Below are 20,217 nucleotides of genomic sequence, written 5' to 3' on the forward strand. Positions count from 1 at the left end.
GTGGATGCCCAGCACATTCCAGGAAAAGCAAGGAGGCAGAGTCCCTTGTACCTCACGGACAGCACAACCACAAAGCTTGAGCCAGTAATTTAGGCGGCCAGTGTGTGCCCAGAAGCCGCCCTCTGAAGCTCTTCTTAGGCCGGCAGGAACTCTCCTTCTGCTTCCTGGGCCAGCCCCCCTAGAAAGGCCCTGACAAGGCCAGTGAGGCACCAGGATGTGACATTTCAGGAAATGCTCGCTTTCAGGGGCTTGTCCTGGGCTCTTCTTTCAAGTTTGTGCCCTAGGGACCTCCCTAGTTCTGGCTTTGCTTCTAGAAGTGGGGTGATCTTTAGTCTCAAAGCCTCTCCCCTTCCCACACACCCAGGATCCCCACTTCGCCCCTACTGAGAACCAGAGCTCAGGCTCTGAGGAAGCTCAGGCTGGTCCTCCCCAGTAGGTCCTTCCACGCTCACCTCCATCTCCTCTCAAGGATCCCGCTCTCTCTCCCTCTCACCTGGGTCCTAGGGGGACCCTAGAGTCTCAGGTGTTCTGCCTATATTTGAACCTCCATTGTGGGATGGGTTTCAGGTCTTTTCCATAAGGCTCCTAGACCCAAACGTGGGATGTGTCTGAGCATCTGTTCCAGAGTCAGTAAACATTTCACGGAGGCAAGAAGTTCCTAGAACATTCTGAGATGGTGCCCGAGGTCAGGTTCCCCAGAAAGAAAGATTTGGGTGTAAGTAATTTATCAAGGAAGAGCTTCTGGGAAAAAACTGGCAAGGGAGTGGAGAAGGGGGATGAGCAGGGGAGTGATTTCAGGCAGATCCCTAGGGAGGGCCGCTGCAGCTGGATCCCTCAATCTGGAAGCATCTGGAATGTGCAGGACTCTTACAGATGTTCAGACCAGAGCCAAGGAGCTTGGCAGACATCCTCCTGCACCCATCAATCATAGGTCAAGGGTTGCCCTGGGCTGGGGGCTGGGGGGCCTACACTCCCAGGCTCTTGGGGCTCTATGCTCCTGCAGGCAAAAGTGACTCCAGTAGTTTGGGGGAATTCCCTGGAAGAAGAGTCACTGGTACACAATTCTGAGGGCAAAGGTTTTTGAAGCAGGTGGAAGGATGCATAAAAGACAGGTTAAAGAATCCTAGGGGTAAACAGAAGGGGGAATGAACCATGAGAGACTATGGACTCTGGGAAACAAACTGAAGGCTTCAGAGGGGAGGGGGGTGGGGGATTGGGCTAGCCCAGTGATGGGTATTAGGGAGGGCATGTATTGCATGGAGCACTGGGTATTATACACAAATAATGAATCATGGGACACTACATCAAAAACTAAGGATGTACTGTGTGGTGACTCACATAACATAACAAAAAATTATATATATATAAAAGAAAGAATCATAGGGGATTTGGGTGGAGTAGAAGGTAGGCCCATGTCTGAGTTCGTGGAAGACTTACGAAGACTCTGTTATCTCAAACCGACTTAATCTAATAAACCGGGGTGGGAACCTTCAGTCTACAGACCAAATCCAGCCGCGGCCTATTTTTGTTAATAAAGTTTTATTGAACAATCATTCCCATTTGGCTTACATACTACCGATGACTGCTTTTGTGCCAAAATAGCAGAGTATGGCCCTCAAAGCCTAAAGTATGTGCTGTTTCTGACCCTCGATGGAAAACGTTTGCCAACCCCCCAAACAGATTCTCCTCTTGACCTCTGCTCCAAATATTCAATTGCACGATTATTATCTTTTCATAACTTCGGCTTCTCGTCTGGGCTTTGGATGCTGATCAGACTTTGGATGTGAGGATAGGGAGGGAGCATGAGGACAAGAGAACACAAAACGTGAGGAGGTCACGCTGGCAAAGGAAGGTGAGGAAGCGTGTGCAAGAAACAGAGAATGGTCTTGTCTGGCGAAATTGGTGATGCTTTGTACCCCTTCGGTTTTGGGGAAAACAAGGAAAAAGTAAGTTTTAAAAAGAGTGGCAGAAAACAAAGGACTAGGGAGAGAAGAAGCGGGGTCAGTTGACTGCTCTATCAAGGGCAGGGCAGGTGGCTTTGGGGTGTCCCCAGGTTTTTGCTCTCTGCAGGGAGTATAAATAGTTCCCTCAGAGGTTAATGCTTCCTGTGAAGCAGACCTTTTCTGTTCCTATCTTCTTGGCGCCTTCATTTTCCTCTTTTGGTTCCTCCCGAGAGGTCTGAGAGTTCTAGAAGCAGACATAAAGAATACATACATATATGGCAAGTGCTTGGGCCATATCCTTTTTTGGAAAGACGGGTGGTACTCTAAACTTCCAGGAGGAGATCCTGGAGCCTGTGCAGAATTTCTCCCTCCTTTTATTTTTATTTATTTATTTTAATTTTTAATTTTTTAATTTTTTTTAATGATTTTTTATTATATTATGTTAGTCACCATACAGTACATCCCCGGTTTCCGATGTAAGGCTCGATGATTCATTAGTTGTGTATAACACTCAGTGCACCATGCAATACGTGCCCTCCTTACTACCCATCACCGATCTATCCCATTCCCCCACCCCCCTCCCCTCTGAAGCCCTCAGTTTGTTTCTCAGAGTCCATAGTCTCTCATGCTTCATTCCCCCTTCTGATTACCCCCCTTTCTTCCCCTTCCGATCTTTCTAGTTCTTATGTTCCATAGATGAGAGAAACCATATGATAATTGTCTTTCTCTGCTTGACTTATTTCACTTAGCATTATCTCCTCCAGTGCTGTCCATGTTGCAGCAAATGTTGAGAACTCGTTCTTTCTGATAGCTGAGTAATATTCCATTGTATATATGGACCACAGCTTCTTAATCCAGTCATCTGTTGAAGGGCATCTCGGCTCCTTCCACGATTTAGCTATTGTGGACATTGCTGCTATGAACATTGGGGTGCATATGGCCCTTCTCTTCACTACGTCTGTATCTTTTCTCCCTCCTTTTAAAGCAGAAGTAGGAACTGAGCATCGAGGGCATAGTGGGAGTGTGTTAGAAGGTAAGCATGAAGCTTGTGTCATTGGAAAGAAACAATTAAAAATATTCGCTGTGTGTGTGTTGGGGTGTGTGTGGTCAAATTAGGTGGGAGGGAATGGGTCTGGTGGGTCTGAGTTGTCTTTCTATGCTGTTATAATTAGACAGGCTCCCCATGGGGCGCAGGAGTAGAGCGCTTAGTGTGGACATGATACGATCATCCAAAGTGTTGATATGATTTGGACGTCTATGAAGATGAAACCATTTTTTTTTTTAACGTAAGGCAGAGGGTCTCATCCTAAAAAGAAATTCAGGATGTTAGCCACTACAGTCCCGTCAACACCTGGAGACACGTACTTTTCTTTACTACTACCTCTTGATTGGTTAGTAGAGCCTGTGCGGAGACAGTCTCGGACATCACATCTCCCAGACAACCAGGGGCTGTTGTATTTTCCTCCAAGATGAGCTGGTCTAGTTAAAATTCCGGGTGAAGAATTACTGAGTTCGGACAACTCGTAGCTGTGGTGTTTTCACAGAGATGGGATATTAAGACACATGAGTTCCATGGTAGTAAGGAGGGCACATATTGCATGGTGCACTGGGTGTTATACGCAACTAATGAATCATCGAACTTTACATCGAAAACCAGGGATGTACTGTATGGTGACTAACATAATATAATAAAAAAACATTAAAAAAAAAGACACATGAGTTCCGTTTTTGATTTCCTAATTTGCCCTCTGTCTCTGTAGTTCGACAGTCACGTAAAGCAGCTCATAAATGTTAAAATAGAGCAATATCAGTGGTTGACCTATAATATGCTGACAATGGAAATACCTTTGTGTCTTGGGATTTTCTGATTTCTTTCCCAACAAACATAGATTAACTTACAAAATATGAGATATCAACAACAAGAAAAACTGGAAGCAAAAATAAGCAAAAATGTTCCCCAATTGGTATCTTGTCCTTCATCTGCAGTCATGATGTGGCCCAAGTGACCAGAACCACAGGATCCAAAGTCGCCTTATCTGAAGCCCAGTGATCCACTTCGATGATGCATTAAAGGGTTCAGTCAGTCAGGATGTAAGTAAGTCTTGATGGTCCTTCCTCTACGAGAATGTTTATTGGTAGCATAAGTAAGTCTAAGCAAGGCTGCGAGTCTCAGATAAGAATGCAAGATTTGGAAGTGAGGACCACAATACTTTCATATGGTAGGAATCTAAGACGTGCCTGTCTCTTTTCTGCTTGTAGCCAGCATCTTAACAAGAGCATCTGTGAAGGACATCAGTAGTACAGTTCACCACTGATGTGTCTGCATACCGCTGGGTGTCTTACTCTTGAACTAAAGTTCCGTTTTTGGAACTACTTAAATTCTGGATCTGTGTGATTATATTGGCCTCCTACCGTTGCCTATGAGCGAATAGCTAAACATCCTAGACACATCGCACTTCCAGAGATACTGCCCTTGATAATGCCCTTGATAATAAAGCCCATTAACACATACGAAGGCTGCCACACGGACTCCAGACTATAGGAGTACGAATAAAGCAAAGAAGAGAGTGTGACTTGTTCCTCAATGACAAATCAGCAGGTCTGGGGAAGTGAGAAGCACTTTACAGCTGGGAGCACAACGAAAATTCTTAAGGGTGACATGGGAGTATCAAAGAAAATTCTGGAGTGGACTCGCTACTCTAGGTCCGAGGCCAGCTTCCTGTTTCTATACTTACTCCGTGTTCTTCACTTGCTGATGAGATTAGTCAAATAACCTGTAGGATTTTAAAACTTTCCCTCACTTTTCAATTGGTTTCCATAGCTTTGCCTTTGGAGTGATTAGAGCTCAGTATTCTTACCTGGAGCCCCTGATTCTCAGTGATAATGGAAAGGCATGGCACATAGAGGCATTTCTAATTTCCCTTTATGTATCTTACTGTTTCTGCCAAGCAGCAGTAATCATTCAGGCTATGTTCACCTAAATCACAGTGGACTTGGTAATTAGATCATTGGAATTTCTCAACAACAGCCTTTCCTGAACTGTACCATAGATTACATACCGTATGCTGGTGGGCTGAGGGACGTGGTCGCGTCAGACACTGTCTCACTGGGGTGCAGTGTGTATCCACCTTGGTGAATACTCTAATTCCTCATATATTTAAATGCCAACTCTACTCATGAACTCTGGGGTCTTGGTCAAGCCCATTAACTTTGATGATCCTTAGTTCTCATCTATAAAATAGAAATTACTACACTTCCAAGGGCTTATGTTAGGAACAGATTGAAAACAACAACAACATACAGTCGTCTCCTCTTATCCACAGTTTTGTTCTTTGTGGTTTCTGTCACCCATGGTCAACCACGTTCTGGAAGCAGATGATCTTCCTTCTGACCTGTCTTCAGAAGGTCAGGAGTAGCTTAATGCTACGTCACGTGGGCATCCCATCATCTGTCACCAACACAAGAGGAAGGGTGACTACTCTACAATAAGATATTTTGAGAGAGACCACACTCATATAACTTTTATTATAGTATATTGCTCTGATTGTTGTACTTTATCAGTAGTTATTGTTGCGAATCCCTTACTGTGCCTAATTTGTAAATTAAGCTTTACCGTAGCTATGTGTGTATAGGAAAAAACATAGTATATATAGGGTTAGTACTATCCACCGTTTCAGGCATCCACTGGGGGGGGGGTCTAGGACCACCTGCCCTGCGGATAAGGGGGGACTAGTGTACATGAAGGAACTTTGAAAATTATACAAATATAAAATTATCATTGCTCTGATCACAGGAAGATCTGTCCCATGAAAATGACAGCTGGCTAAAAGAAAATATGGCCAAACTACAAGTCCATAGGCAAGCCAAACCTGCAGGCATTTAGAGGTCTCTGTCAGTGAGTTTGTAGCACGTCAGGGGTGACGGATAAATATGCAGACTCAGCTCGTGCTATGACGAAGGCAGCGCAATGCCGGCACGTAGTGCAAGCCCAATACCTATTTGTGGAATTGAATAGAATCGAGTCTTAAAGAGTGAGTAGAAGTTGGATAGGCTAACAGTGCAGGGGATGGACATGCCAAGCAGAAGCACAAAATGTTCCTCGGGTGCTGGAGAAATTTTAGGAAGTTTGGTTTGAGAGTTGATGAGACATGCGACGGAAGAAGTAAACAAGGGGGCCGCGTCCTGAAAGGCCTTGTGTGCTAGGCTGGAGTTCCTTGTCCACTTTGAAAGCAATGGCAAGCATTGGGAAGATTTTAAATAAAAGAGAAATATGTTCATGTTGGACTTTTAGAATGTTCTCTTTGGTGGCACGAGTATGATGGGTAGGGGCATCATATCATGGTGGCCTGGGTGAGAGGTGGGCAGGTGGGAGCTAAGTAGTGGCAGTGGGGGATGGAGAGCAGGAGACAGAGTTGTGAAGAATTGACATGACTGGAGCCATTTTTAAATAGAGCGGGAGTGGCCACTGCAGGGAAACTGCCTTACCTGTCTTTGTTTGGATTGGGTGAAATGGCAGTTGTTTCAACATTTGCTTGGGAAGTCAGTGGGAGAATGGACATCCTCATCACAAGACGGGTGGTTGTGGATTTTCTAAGATAAGAGTGTTTAACCCAAGCAGCTTAGCTTGTCAACACCTATAGAAAACGTTTTTATCCCCCCTCCACTCATGTAATTGCCCCCGTCCCTCATAGTAATCCCTTGCTTTCATCCTACAAAAGGGACACTATCTGGGTTTCTATCTGCATCTGTGTTCCCCGAATTGCAATTCTCCGATGCCAGATAAATGCTCATTTGTCTTATCGTAGCTCTCCCTTTTCGGGTTAACAGAATCAAAAGGGATTCACGGGGCGCAATTGCCAGCATTTTCGGTGACTTGGGTGTGCGTATGTGGGTGTGTAGTGGGGTCAGGATAAACTCCAGACCCCTGCTTTGGATGGCTGGTGGATAGAAACATGAACAAGGATAAAGCAAATAGATGGAGAGCGTCCATAAAGAAGAGCGTAAATTATGTCCACAATCTGCTTTAAGGAAACACACCAATGTTTCTGTACATTCGAGACAGATTTTCATCTAATATCCAGAAACCCCTCCGTAGATGTCTTCTTCCCTCCACCATGGCTTTCCTCTTGGTACTGCAGATAAGCTCAATGGTTCTCAAGGGCTGTCTGCTCAGATCCTTTCAAAGGGCCGGACAATGGATAAGGAGCCCAGACCCGTGGGTGTCAGCGAGGAGCCGGTTTCATTTACTTTGTCACAGCCTCCTTCTGAACTCTTTCCAACCATGGCTTTTTGATTATATTCATCAACCCTTGTCCTGCTACAGTTGCCACTGAATAGATTATGTGTATATGGTTGGCTTAGTGGAAAATTTTATTGGAAAATCTTTTGGAATCCTTTAAAGCAGATAGTGGTGATTGTCTTATAACCGAGGCTCCGTCTATCCATTCGTTCACTGTTTCAAAGTCAGCTTCAGAACTGCGGTCCATCATTTTCATTCTGAAATTTATTTTGTGAAATATTATAAGAGACAGGGATGATTCTAGTTTCTGGAGAAGTATGACTGGTTTTTGCATGACAAATATGAGTTTCTTGAAGGCAAGGATTTATTTTGTTCATTTCTGAGTTTTCACAACAAAAAGTTTCTGGCACATAGGAAGGGTTTAGCAGATATTTGTGGAATATGGACTGATCGATTTAAGTTATGGCTATTTTTTTATTTTTTTATTTTAAATTATTTTGTTGTCTATTTTATTATATTTTGTTACATGACTTCTTTTTTAAAAGATTTTATTTATTTACTTGAGAGAGAGAGAATGGGGAGGGGGCAGAAGGAGGGGGAGAGAGAATCTCAAGAAGATTCCCTGCTGAACACAGAGCCAGTTGTGGGGCTCAATCTCACCATGGAGATCATGACTTGAGCCGAAAGCAAGAGTCAGATGCTTAACCAACTGAGCCACCCAGGTGCCCTGTTACATGACTTCTAATAGGTAAAGCGTATTGGCACAATGATTCAGATTTATCTATCTATTTATCTATCTATTTATTTATTTACTTATTTTAAAGATTTTATTTATTTATTTGAGACTGAGAGAGCACAAGCAGGGAGGAGGGTCAGAGGGAGAAGGAGAAGCAGGCTCCCCGCTGAGCAAGGAGCCTGACTCGGGACTCGATCCCAGGACCCTGAGATCATAACCTGAGCGGAAGGCAGCCGCTTAACTGACTGAGCCGTGCAGCTGCCCCAAACTGTGTCCCTTTAGTGTATTAAGCATTTGTATAATGAACACAAGACAGCACAGTTTATTTTTATATCTTGGCTACTGTCGATGGTGCTGTAATGAAGAGGAAAGTCCAAATATCTCTTTGAGATACTTATTTTATTTTTAATTTGAGTATAGTTGAGATGGCTATCTTTTTAAAGATATATTATCAAACATATTTTATAATACTAGGTTTATCATGGGCATGGCCTTTGCCCAGAGTATTTTTAGAGTACTTTAAAGGGAAAGAAAGCTTGACAAGGACTGTATTTTGTCTTTTTCTACCCGCGAGGGCAGAAGCATCAACAGCCTTTTGCTCCTTTTAAAAACCCATCTTGGAGCTTCCTGGCCACGTTCCTTGTCTATTTATAATGTATGGGCACTCCGATTTTTGGTTCTGTTGCTTATCCTAAAGCACTTCTTATCAATCACAACATGAAGTTGACATATGGCTCTCCATGTAGCATAAGAAGTGTTTGCTGAAGGTCACTAAAAGTATGCAGTTGTGATTCTAATTAAAAAAAATTTTTTTACTGGCATTTTAACAAAACATTCCCGTCTCCCTTTTGATCTAGTAAATTATAAAACAACGTTAACTCACCTCTCGTTCTCACATTATACTTAATCGGGAGCATATGCTACATGCCTAAATGTTCCAGAACATGCAACAACAGGCATTGCTTAAGAGCAGCAAAAGCTCTTTCCCAGCAGACTCCTCTGTGGTACCTGGCCCCCCGGCTGGGTGTTGGTAGGAGACTCGGGTGGCTGTGGGTTCTGTCTGCCTGTTATCGTTTCTCATCTTCCGTCTTCAGGTTCTTGTCGAGACTTCCTCCTTCTTCCCTGGGGGTCCCATGGGGTTCTCATCATGAGGCCCCAGCCCCTGACCACTGACAGGGTGCGTCTGTGACCCTGAGTGGCCAACTGCAGTCCATGATCCCCCAACACGGAGCCTCGTTTGGAGACAGGTGCCGGACTCCACGTCTGGGGTCTTGGTCTGGGAAGGAGGCGGAGCAGGGCCGGCTGGTGACGTCCTTGGAACTACCATATCCACGGTGCTTGAGGTCCCCAGCAGCACTTCTGCGTCGTCCAACAGCCTTGGCTTTCTTTGTCTCAGCAACTTTAAGGCGGACTTCTGTAACCTGCAACCAATGGAGTCCTAATTTATCTAGTATTGTATTTGAAAAGTTAAAATAATCATGATATTAACCAGTCTGCCTGGAATCCCTGCCTTTTCTTAACACCTGGGGTTATCACACATGCTCATTTACATGTTTACAATTTAAATGACATATCTGAGTGGAAGACACACTTAGCCTAGAAGCTCATGTCAAACAATTCTTTATTTTTTATGGTACAAATTAAAAGTGACATATCTGAAGCTGTTAAGAAATACACAAAGTGCAGCTTTACTGACCATACAGATATTGCTCTAGATTAAGTACAGTTTTGTCAGTTTTTTTTTTTTTTTAAACGTTAAGCAACCTGTGCAGATAAATCAGCTTTGGTTTCAATGTCAGAGCAAGTAAGGAGCTTTTAAATATCCAGTTTGGCTTCTCGGTCACAAGTCCATCATGTCAACTTCTCATCATGATGATTTTTTTTTTTTTCCAAAACAACCCAGTTGGTTTTCCTGCCCTCCTTCCTGCTGCCTGGCCCACGCGGGGAGCAGGCAGCTCTCTGTGGGGCCTCATCAGGGACCCTGGTGACCAGTCTAGATCCCAGCACGTAGAACAAAAAGAAAAAACAAAATCACTTTCTTAACAACAAAGAAAACAGATGTGCCTCACGTAATTTCAAGTTGAAGACAAGCAAACCACATGACGAAAAGCTCATTACAAAATGTTATCCAAACAGATTTTACAGTCAAACATCGAAATGAAAATCGATTTCCTTTTTCTCCGTTTTTTTAAGCTTGGTCATTAACTGGGTACAAGTAGAGCGCTGAGGTAAAACATTGATGAACAGTTTGTATTTCTTTTTTTTTTTTTCTTAAAATAGGAACAGTTTAGTATTGCGAGATTGTCAGCAACATTTAAGCCGTATCTATACAATGTGCATATACCTACAAATATTGGGCTTTGGTCTAGCGTAGAGAAGATGAGCAAAGGCATTTTACAATTTCTTTTTGGTTATAGCTTGAGTTCTTTGATACGCCTCTACTTGGTTTTCTTTTTTCCTAGCTCCTTCTGCTTTTCTGTTCTCTCTTTTGTGGGGGGTGTGTGTGTTCGTGTGTGTGTGTGCCTGTGTGTGCGTGTGTATGCCTGTGAGTGTCATGTGATTACAACATATAGAAACCAAAACCTTGCAATGCAATTAAAACGCTCAGTTGTTCAAAATGGTTTTTGGTTGGAAAAAAAGCCCACAAACAAGGGTGAAATAGAACATCAGTCATTTCTGGGTTTGTTTTTTTTTTTATCAAACAATGAAGGAAAGGAAGATGACCATGATTTAGGAATACATAAGAAAAATATTGAAGCTTGAAATACAATCACATATGCCCGAAGTGGCTTTTATTTTTGTTAGTGGCAACCTTATCCTTCAGTTCATGGAAACATAAAAGACGCTTAAGAGCTACTGGCATATACGAAGTTGTTTACAAGTGGAAATAAGAAATGTCGTAATAAAATTAAGCGGTAGGTGAGGTCCCGAAGACTTACAAGTCACACAGTATAATTTATATTCCTAAGGATTTGTTCAGGCACCTTTTTATGCCTTGTAGCAAAAAATTTATCTGTAAAAAATTAATATAAGAAGCATTACAACACCTTATAAATAATTTATAAAACAATACAAAATTATAAAACTATAAAAAAAATCACTGCACATGAATGGTTTTACGACTGTGGGATGAATATATTTCTTTTTTATTCCACTCTGGAAGATTATTTTTATTTTATATTTTCACTGTCCTAGTTATACCCTCCCAATTATAGATCTCCGAACCGAGCAGGCCTTATGTAACTGCTGCTGGCATATGTTAAACATTTAGCATCCATCATATGTCCTCTCGTTAACTTCTCTTCTTGGGGAGCTTTCCTTGATGGAATTTGGAGCAGGTCTTAGGAGAATACAAAATCTGTCTAATCGATACATTTTTGGATTTCTGGGCTGTCAGTCTTTGTGTGCGGTTTTTGAGGTGGCGAAATGGGTACCATGGTGTCACTGGCATTGAAGATCAAGTTCGCTGTGGCCCAGTTAGCATCAGACTGGCGGAATGGAAATGCCTTTACAAGCAAATGATTCCAGTTGCAGAATTTCTTTTTGAGTTTCCTCGCTGGTGGTCTCCTGATTGGCATAGGAACTGTCCAGGAGGTGGGAGGGTGGGGACAGTCCTACCATTGCACTGACACCGCCAGCAAAGGGGCCCACAGAAGAAGAAACTCACATCCCATGGGGGAGGGAGTGCGTTAGGGGAAGAAGATGACATTTCTATTCAGTTGGGCAACTTGAGGGTTTTTTTTTTTCTTCTTTCACAATTTACTTCTAGAGAGTACGTGAGTGTGATTAGTGACTAATTGCTCGGGAATATTTGCATCTAGACAGCAGGCAAATCGGTGGTTCTCTTTGCCAGCTCCTAGGACTTTGTGCATTTGACTTTGACATTGTGCCTGTCCCTGCGGGAAACAGCAGCTGTGGGTTCGAGGTGGCCACCTGCCCAGCCATCCTCACGTCTCACCCTTTCCTTCTGGCTTATCAGGTGATTTCGGCCCGTGATCTTTGAGTAAGTTAATTTTGAAAACTGAACTAATCCCCTAGTTCTAATGGTGAAGGCTATTCTGATGGGTTAGATAAACCGCTTCTAGAATTTCCTTTTAGTGGAGGTACTTCACTCTTACAATTTTTGCTCCCCTCAAGAACCCAGCCCCCAATCCCAATCATTTAAATTTGTCTTCCCACTTTCTGTTCCATTTGTATATATATATCCCAGTAACAATTGCTCTCCCCGCTGAAAAAAGTCTGCCATCCCTATTGGAATGAAAAGAGTGGCAGAAAAGATGGGATTTACAGGATACATGATGGCCTCTAATGACCCAGTTACCATCCCTTTCTTTTTGGCCTGTTGTCTTTGTGTGTGTGCATATGGGTGTGTGCATGCTGTGTGTGTGTTTTGACTGAAATCTTGAGACATTTCTTTGGCTATCAGACTTCTGAGAGAAATTGCTTTGCACAGAAGCATAACATAGATGTAAGTATTGAACCAAATGTGCAGTTTATGTTTATATTACAAAATTAGGTTTGGTCAGCTCTCCATGTAAGTGGCCAACAGACTGAGAAAAATCCCAAGCTCTGGTGTGGACAGTGAGTACAATTACAGCTTATACCAGTGTTGACAGTTCATTGAGCAAAGCCCTAGTTATTCTGGAGTCTCTCCTGCATTTCACCGGGATCTGAGTGGAAAAGACACCCTTCCCACTCTGGCCCTCCAGCAGACCCTGGAGGCGGCACAAGAGGGAGATGGAGAAATGGAGGAAGAATGAGAAATGCGAGCTCCATTTTCTTTTCTCAAACCCACAAGTCATAGTGAGAAGAAAGCAATGGACGCTTTGGCACACGATCCAGGATGCCCCCCTCCCCCCCCAAACAAAATCAAGACAAAGAAAAAAAGAACCCCCCCACCCCAAATGAAAACCGACAGTGAGCCTCAGAGAATGGCTTCAACAATGGCCCCCACCCCACAGGTGGGGACAGAGATGGGTACGACGGGAGAAATCAGGCTTCTTAATTTTCCTTTAGGTACAAATGTAAAAATTCGTAACACAACCTTACACGCAGAGAAGAGTAGACCAACGATCGCGTTTGCAATGCCATGTTTCTGACTTTGGTTAATAGGGTTTCATAGTGAATCAGCACTTAGAACCTGAAAGAATGTAGTCCCTCCTCCAGGTGGCAGGCTTGTATTCGCTTTGAACAGATAACAAGTTTTAGTTCGTTGTTTTTTTTTTTTTCTTTTTCTTTTTTTCTTTCTTTTCTTTCTTACTTTTTTTTTTTTTTTTGGCTTAGTTGTTTTTCTTTTTCCTTAAAATGTGTTCACATTTTCATAATATACAGAAAAAAGTATGTGGTTATTTGGTTTGCTCTAAGTCCATTAGAAAATTGGCTTCGGGGAGACGGTCGGGCCGGGGGACTATCCTACCACGCGTACCTGCAGGGGTGGTGAGTGCCTTGTTTAAAAATTTTCAAAAAAACCTTTTTTTTTTCTTTTTGGAAAACCAACGGACACGTATAAAGCATTCTGTCCACTTGGTAGTTTTCGTAAGTCTTTTTACTTACAAGGGGAAAGGACTGGGGAGCCTCTTTTTCGATTTTCTTTCCAATGTATCACTATTGTTATCATGAACTCTGATTTGTGGAGTCCGAGGGCGGCGGCTAAGTTTCGGTGGGTTTTGCTTCTGCTCCTGGGCTGGGCGTCTCTTTAGGAGTTTTCTTCCAGAGAGTCCGTTAGGGGCTCCAGGGGGACGGCCGTGGCCGGCTCGTGCTGTTTCAAGCGCTTAATGGTGTTCTTCAGGGCTTGCCTCTTATTGCAGAACCAAACTCTAACTACTTCCCGGTCATAGTTCAGCTTCTCGGCAATTTCGGTCATTTCCTGCCCAGAGGGGTGTGTGTTCTTCTCAAAGTGGGCATTGAGGATCTCAAGGGCCTGGGGTGTGAAGGAGGTGCGCCGCTTGCGCTTTTTGGACGGTTCGCTCCCGATAAACTCGGTCAGGTTCTGCATACCTGCTCGGTGGCGGGCCTCAGCCTCAGCCATCCACCGCTCAAGCACCGGCTTGATCTTCTGGGCACTTTTAGGGGTGATGTCCAGCTTTTCAAACCTGGCAGGATACAAAAGGCCAGGGTTCAGTTTGGCTGTCAGACTGCTAGCTATAGTGTTCTCTTGGGCTTCCTGTGGTAGGAAAAAGTGGCTTCTCAGGATGGTGTGTCTGGGGGGAGAATTGAGAAAGAACAGTCTTACACTGAGTCCTCTGCCAGGGGGGGCCTCCTGCCTGCCTGCCTGCCTGACCGCCTGGCAGAGCGAATTCACTCCGGATGGGCAGCCGGCTGCAAGGTACGGTCCCCCGCTCAAGCCAGCGCCCCCCGCCCCGCACGCATGCTTCATGCCCCGCATGCAGCCCGCACAGCCACACGGATGGGGGGTGGGGAGGGGTGCAGACGGCGGGACCCGCGCGCCCGCGCGCCGGACACAAGAACCCCCCGCCGCTCTTTGTCCTGCACGCACTGGAGCGCTGAGCGTTTCCACCCCGCGCCCGGCCGCGTTTCCCCAGCCGTCCCAGCCTCGAGCAGAAAACCAACACCCAACACCGGGAAGCGGTGTCCGAGACAACAGCTGTCAAGTTCTTTCATTTACGACCATTCTTTCTTAGGTCTTACGCTTACTTTTCCTGAAACTCCTCGCATGGCCTCGGTTATGAAAATGTGTCTGTGGCCAGACTCAGAGATGGCAACTGGGACGCGATTCTGTTCATCTCTGTTGAGTGTCTCATTTTAATCTCAGTCTCTCTCTCTCTCCCCCCCACCCCTTCTCTGTCTAGTAACGAACAATTTGCTCGGTATGTCAGTTAACAACCTGCCCCCTTTCCAGGTGAAACACAGCCCGTTGCTACTTTACTGGGGGACTGGAGCAGCCGGACACCTTGTAATGGCTACGAACACCCCCCTCTCCGGATGGGCAAGGCCGCCTCTCATGCCTTTCAAGCCCCGGCCGGGGTAATGGTGTACTTTGGCACCAGGGCATCAAGCTGTGTTTAATGTGTGATATCTGCAAACGGTACTCCAATGATATCATTTTCTGCAAATGAGATCTTCTATGTATCCATCGCCATCAGCAATTCTTTGCTACACTCATTTTAAAAAGTATGAAGCATCCCGGGACAAAATGATACAGAGTGTTTTAAGAGGTCATCCTGGTATCAAATTCAGCCTCACGCTCAATGAAATACACCAAAGTGCCAATTGCTTTCGTGCCTGCATTTGTTTATTCTAAACCCAAATTCACGGCCCTCCATGTGATGACTTCAGATACGCAGAGCCTCTCTTTGGGATCCTCTTGGGATACACTCTTTTTAAGCATTCAGTGTATCGAAAGACAACCGCCTGACTGCAGAGTGCACCTTAGAGAGCGAAAATGAACTTGCTCTGGCCAGACTATGCTTCCGAAGGACGCTCGCAGAAGGACACAAAAGGAGAGGCTTCCTTTACGGGCCATAATCTTATCTCTGACACTGCATTTTAGATGCGGTGATAAGCCGTGCAAATAGTATCAAGTTTTAACGTGATTTCCATAGCATTGCCTTCCCTGTAGAGTTCAAGGGGTTATTTGTTTTTTTAAAAACCCAACTTCCACTACTGATCAAAGGGGGGAAGAAGTACATTTTGCTTTCAGTAGAAAATGAACTAATCATCTAATGTCATTTAATGAGCTTGCCACAAAGCTCAAACTGTCGTGGTAATTTGCTACATACCACATTTTACCATAAAAGCTGCAGAGCTTAAACTCTGGGTAGATTGACAACAGGCTTCACAGTGCCATGGCATGAGGGACAAAGCTTGCAACAGGGATGTTCGGTGTGTTGGTGGTGTTTCCTTCTCTGTGTCTCTGTTAAGGAGGGACTGGTAAAGCCATGCCCGGGAGTCACGGTCTCTCCTAAGTGACACCTGGGTGTGCAGGCTCAAATGTGGTTTCCTTCCCTTCCCTTGAATAAATGTGAATTATTCCAATGTCAGATCTCCGTCTCTTTCAAGACTTTTCATTTTTTTTTTCCTCTTGGCAGTTAGCTCTTAAAACTAGCTCACCAAGACGCTAGAAGCTAGAGAAGGGCTATAAAATCAAGGCATCTGGCATATACTGTGATGCGGTGAATTCCCAGGGTCTCTCTCTCCATTTCAGCCATAGCTTTCTTGGCTTCCCCTGGGGAAGACTTTAGAAATCTACATGTTTGATTGGGAATGCCCCAGACACTCTATGGGTGTCGGTGAAAACATGAGATGGCACTTAAGCCAATAAAAGGAAATCACGTTTTAGGACTAAAAATAAACCAAAAAGGACTTGAGCAAAAATAACAAATTGACAACTTAAAAAACCTGTGGCTGCCTTCATCACAAGGCTGTCAAGATGAAACAAAATTAATGTTTCCCAACAGGGAGCAACAGTATTCATATCATTGATGCTGTTTGTTAGTGTTGATGTTTCGGTCCGTGTTGTTGGGAATAACATATACAAGCCTTGAAACAAATTTCCCAGCAGTAGTATCCTTGTATAGACTGAATAAAGGTTATTTTCTACAGGGAGGTATCTTATAAGAAAAAACAGTAGGGGAGACCATAGAAGTGAGAGGATCCTATGGCGCTTTTTGTATTTAACAACAATCAATGGGTTTTATGGAAAATCATTGAGCAAAATGTGAGCTGCAAGCTACTACCCCATACTGATGTTATTTATAACCTTAGTCTTAAACTGCAGGAAAAGTACACTTCCGTCCTTTGGGGAATACATTAAAAGTATAAAGAGCAGATAAAAAGACAGCATTTCATGGATCACCAAGAACAAAATCCACTTAAATGAGTTTAGAGTTGGTTTCTTGGCGTTTCCTGATGGAGGAGGACTCATAAGGCATTGCCCAAGAGGAAAAAGCTCTTACAGAAGTGCCTTTGTTACCTCATGCATAAACATGGGATTAGTGCAACACACACGCAGGCATGCGCGGGTCCGCTGCTGGTGGCTTGACCCCGATCAACTGGAACACAACCAAGGCCGGCTTCTGTCATTTATTTATTTATTTATTTATTTATTTATTTATTTATTTAGAGGGGTGGGGACAGGGTAGGCCAGAGTCTCACTACCCCTTTCCGAGCCACATAAAGCAGCTGCTTCTTTGAAAACACGGGCTTTTCGTGTTGTGTCTGGGAAGGCAATGTTAAAGCATTCCATTGCGGTCAGGAGATGGTTAATTTTCTTGGTAAGGTGTATTTCCTTGGAAACATCCCGAGAGCCATCCCTGGGCAGAAATGGTGGGGAGTGTGAACACCCATTGGGACTGGCAGCCTTATGGCCTTTGCTCAGGATACCCGTCTGCCGACAGGAGCCCGGGAGCTCTCAGCTGCGTCGGAGGGTGGGTCCAGAAGGAAGCTTCTGGCCCGCAGTGGGGGATTTCCAATGACACTGCCTTCTTTGTGAGTTGACAGGAGTTATCAAGCCAGGCCCCGAACCTGCTTTAGCACCTTCATTTCTATCAATGTCACCGATTGCAACGTATAACCCCCTCCCCCCCAACTTAGTTCCCATACTCTACCCCTCCAGCTCTGCCCACCCGAAGAAGACAAGCTGAGCCATGAGGACAAACGAGGCCCAGGCCGGCCAGGAGAGGTGACAGCATGTGGGCACGGGTTACCTGCAGATGGCCGACTGGCTGTACGCGGGGCCCTCTGTAGCACTGAGAGCCTGTCCCACCTGAGTCTGGGTCAGGCCAAGGGACAGGCGCCGGATTTTAAAAGCTTTGGCAAATTCTCGGATCTCCTCCAGATTAACCCCATCCACCTCACCCGCTGCAGTTTGAGGATCTGTGGAGATGTTTTTAAAAATAGGATCAATACGTCAACACACATCCAAGTAATATCAGTTTATTACGGCTTCTAAGAAAGTGGCTCTCTTTAACAGCAGGTGGTGGGGAAACCGACACGGCAGAATGTTCTCTTTGTCTCCCAAGTGAGGCACCCAGGACCCAGCCTCAAGTCGTTACACCTCCACAAATCACCCTTCGGGATAGTTCTATTCCAGATACAACCACAGGTAGTTCACACACGACCACTTTCATGGTACAGGAGCGTGTTCCCCTGGCAGAACCGGTAACAGCCAGGGCAGGAGGGCGCTAGCTAGGGGATACAACTCCATTTTGCCCATCGATAGGTTCACATATTGTGCAAAAATAGAAACATGGAAAGGTTTCAATTTGAAATGTCTTAAGTGGGTTCTTTAGGGCTAAAAATTGCCCTTGAAAAAAATAGGATTTTGTTTTTCCCTTTACCGGATCACCACTGCAGCAAGGCTAACAGATGGTAATGTTGTCTAATTTCTTACGTTCACGTTAACCCCTCGGAAGAGCATGCTTATGAAGCTGTGAGAATAATATTGTCTTTTCTCCCCCTGGTAGCAGTTTACTGACACGATGCCTTTGTCCCCTAAAAGGGCACATAATAAAAAATGCTTACTGCAGGAAGGCTCCTTTGGTGCCGGATAACGCGGTCAATTTAGGACTTATCAAGGGAAATGACACAACAGCTGGAGAACGAACCTCCCCACCCCCCGCTTCCCGCTACTGATCCCCAGATAAATGATAAATGAAAGCGTGCACCAAGCTGGAGACAGCATGGGTTGGGGATAGGGGAAGATTTCAAAGTGCTGCTCGCTCCTGCCTGGAGCGAAGCCGTTCTCCCTGCTAGCTGACTCTATTGTTCTCCACCTCATTCCTCGGACTTCGGTGAAAAGTTTTTCTCTTCCTCTTTCTGCACAATAATCCATCATTTTCAGGAAATTCAAGTACTTGTCTAGGGACTCTGATGGACTAGATTCATCTTTGGGGCTCAGGGCTACAGAAACTCCTGTGATCATGAAGAGAAATAAACATTTGCATTTCAAGGGCCAATTTTTCAAAGCTTTGAAATAAACATGTTAATACCTGGGGGGGCGGGGCTTGGAGCTTCCCGTACAAATCTCTCATTGCAGGGGAAATGCACTCTGCCGGTAGAATCAGCAAGACAGTGAGGCACTGTACCTTCTTTCTCTTCACATTAAAAAAATTCCTATAGAATTTTTGCATGTCCTTCGTCAGAAGTTTGTCGAGGAAAGATTGAAAAGTGGTACAACCACTGCCACCCGTCTGTATTTCTCAAGTGACACCTGGGCATCCTACTGAGTATTAAGGGGGAGCAAGAGAAATAGGGGAGGCAGTTCCAGCCTTTACGGGGTTTAGAGTCTATAGGGGTTGGTGCTCAGTATTATGAATGCGAATCAATTCATGAAAAATACCAGGCTGAGTATAATCAAGAACTAACTGTGTCACCCCCACAGCAGAATTTACAGAGAAGGGAGAGGTGACAGGAGGGAGGATTCATCTGGGTCATGCCCAATGGGCAGCTGTCCTGAAATGGAGGGGCCAGTGGGAGCAGCGTGCAGACAGGCAGGAGCAAAGCACTCTGGGGGTTGCCTGCAAGCGTTTTGGCAGGCTGGACTGGGGAGCTCGTGCTAGGAGTGGGGGCTATTTCAGTGTAGGACATCGAGAATCTGTGTCCATGGGTGGGGGCACAGGGTGACTAGAAAACTGATTAAGGTTAATTAAAATCTTGCTCTACCCCCCCTCCCCAAATTCTCCCCAGAGGGCTGGCAACCCTGGTTAAAGGAAGACTTGTTTGGGTTGTCCTTGGGAGAGGCTGCCCTCTGGATCTTAATTCCCACCAGTGCAGCAGCCTGGAAGCAACTTCAAGGGTTTGCTAAGGATTCTGGGAAGTCATGTCCACGCACACAGCAGCCTGGAGCCTCTTCTCTCACTTCTTCCTTTAAACATTCCTAGAGCAGAAGTTGCAAATGAGCAGCTTGAGCATGAAACTCAGCTTTCCTAGAGCTTACAAGTTTTGGGAATTGCCAACATTTAAACATTGGGAGGTTTCTCAAGAAAAACATCTCTTTTTTTTTTTTATGTTCTTTTGAAATGTTGGAAGGTTTGGCTGCACCAGGCCTCCATTGGCACTTCCTTGGGAACAATCCGTCAGCGGGTTCTCGCTGCCCGTTCAGCTCCTCCTCCTCGGCAGCCCTCCTTAGACCTGCTGCCTGGCTCAGCCTATTTTGGGGACTCTATGTTCTGAGTGTGCTTTCCCAACGGGGTGGGAATCGCTTCTGGGGTGGTGGTGGGGGAAGGTGACAAAGTCTTCTATTGGACGATGGTTGTGGCCCCCCAGAGGGCCGTGGTCCATAAACAGTACAGATGTGCGGTAGACCTGTGATAGTAACCTTTCACGGGGGAAGGAGGGCA

General features: G+C 44.9%; 1 protein-coding gene across 1 annotated transcript in view; it reads right to left on the reverse strand.

Annotated features, from left to right (window-relative positions):
• Positions 1 to 13,613: 13,613 nt before the first annotated feature.
• The window catches only part of POU6F2 (POU class 6 homeobox 2), a 453,583-nt gene continuing 446,979 nt past the window's right edge, over positions 13,614 to 20,217 (reverse strand). The window contains exons 9-10 of the mRNA XM_026502925.4: positions 17,584 to 17,752; positions 13,614 to 14,118 (exon numbers count right to left, since the gene is read on the reverse strand). Coding sequence (XP_026358710.4) covers positions 13,614 to 14,118; positions 17,584 to 17,752 — 674 coding nt within the window. The remainder of the gene's footprint in view (positions 14,119 to 17,583; positions 17,753 to 20,217) is intronic.

This window comes from Ursus arctos, unplaced genomic scaffold (genome assembly GCF_023065955.2).
Source record: "Ursus arctos isolate Adak ecotype North America unplaced genomic scaffold, UrsArc2.0 scaffold_3, whole genome shotgun sequence".
NCBI classification, from domain to species: domain Eukaryota; kingdom Metazoa; phylum Chordata; class Mammalia; order Carnivora; family Ursidae; genus Ursus; species Ursus arctos.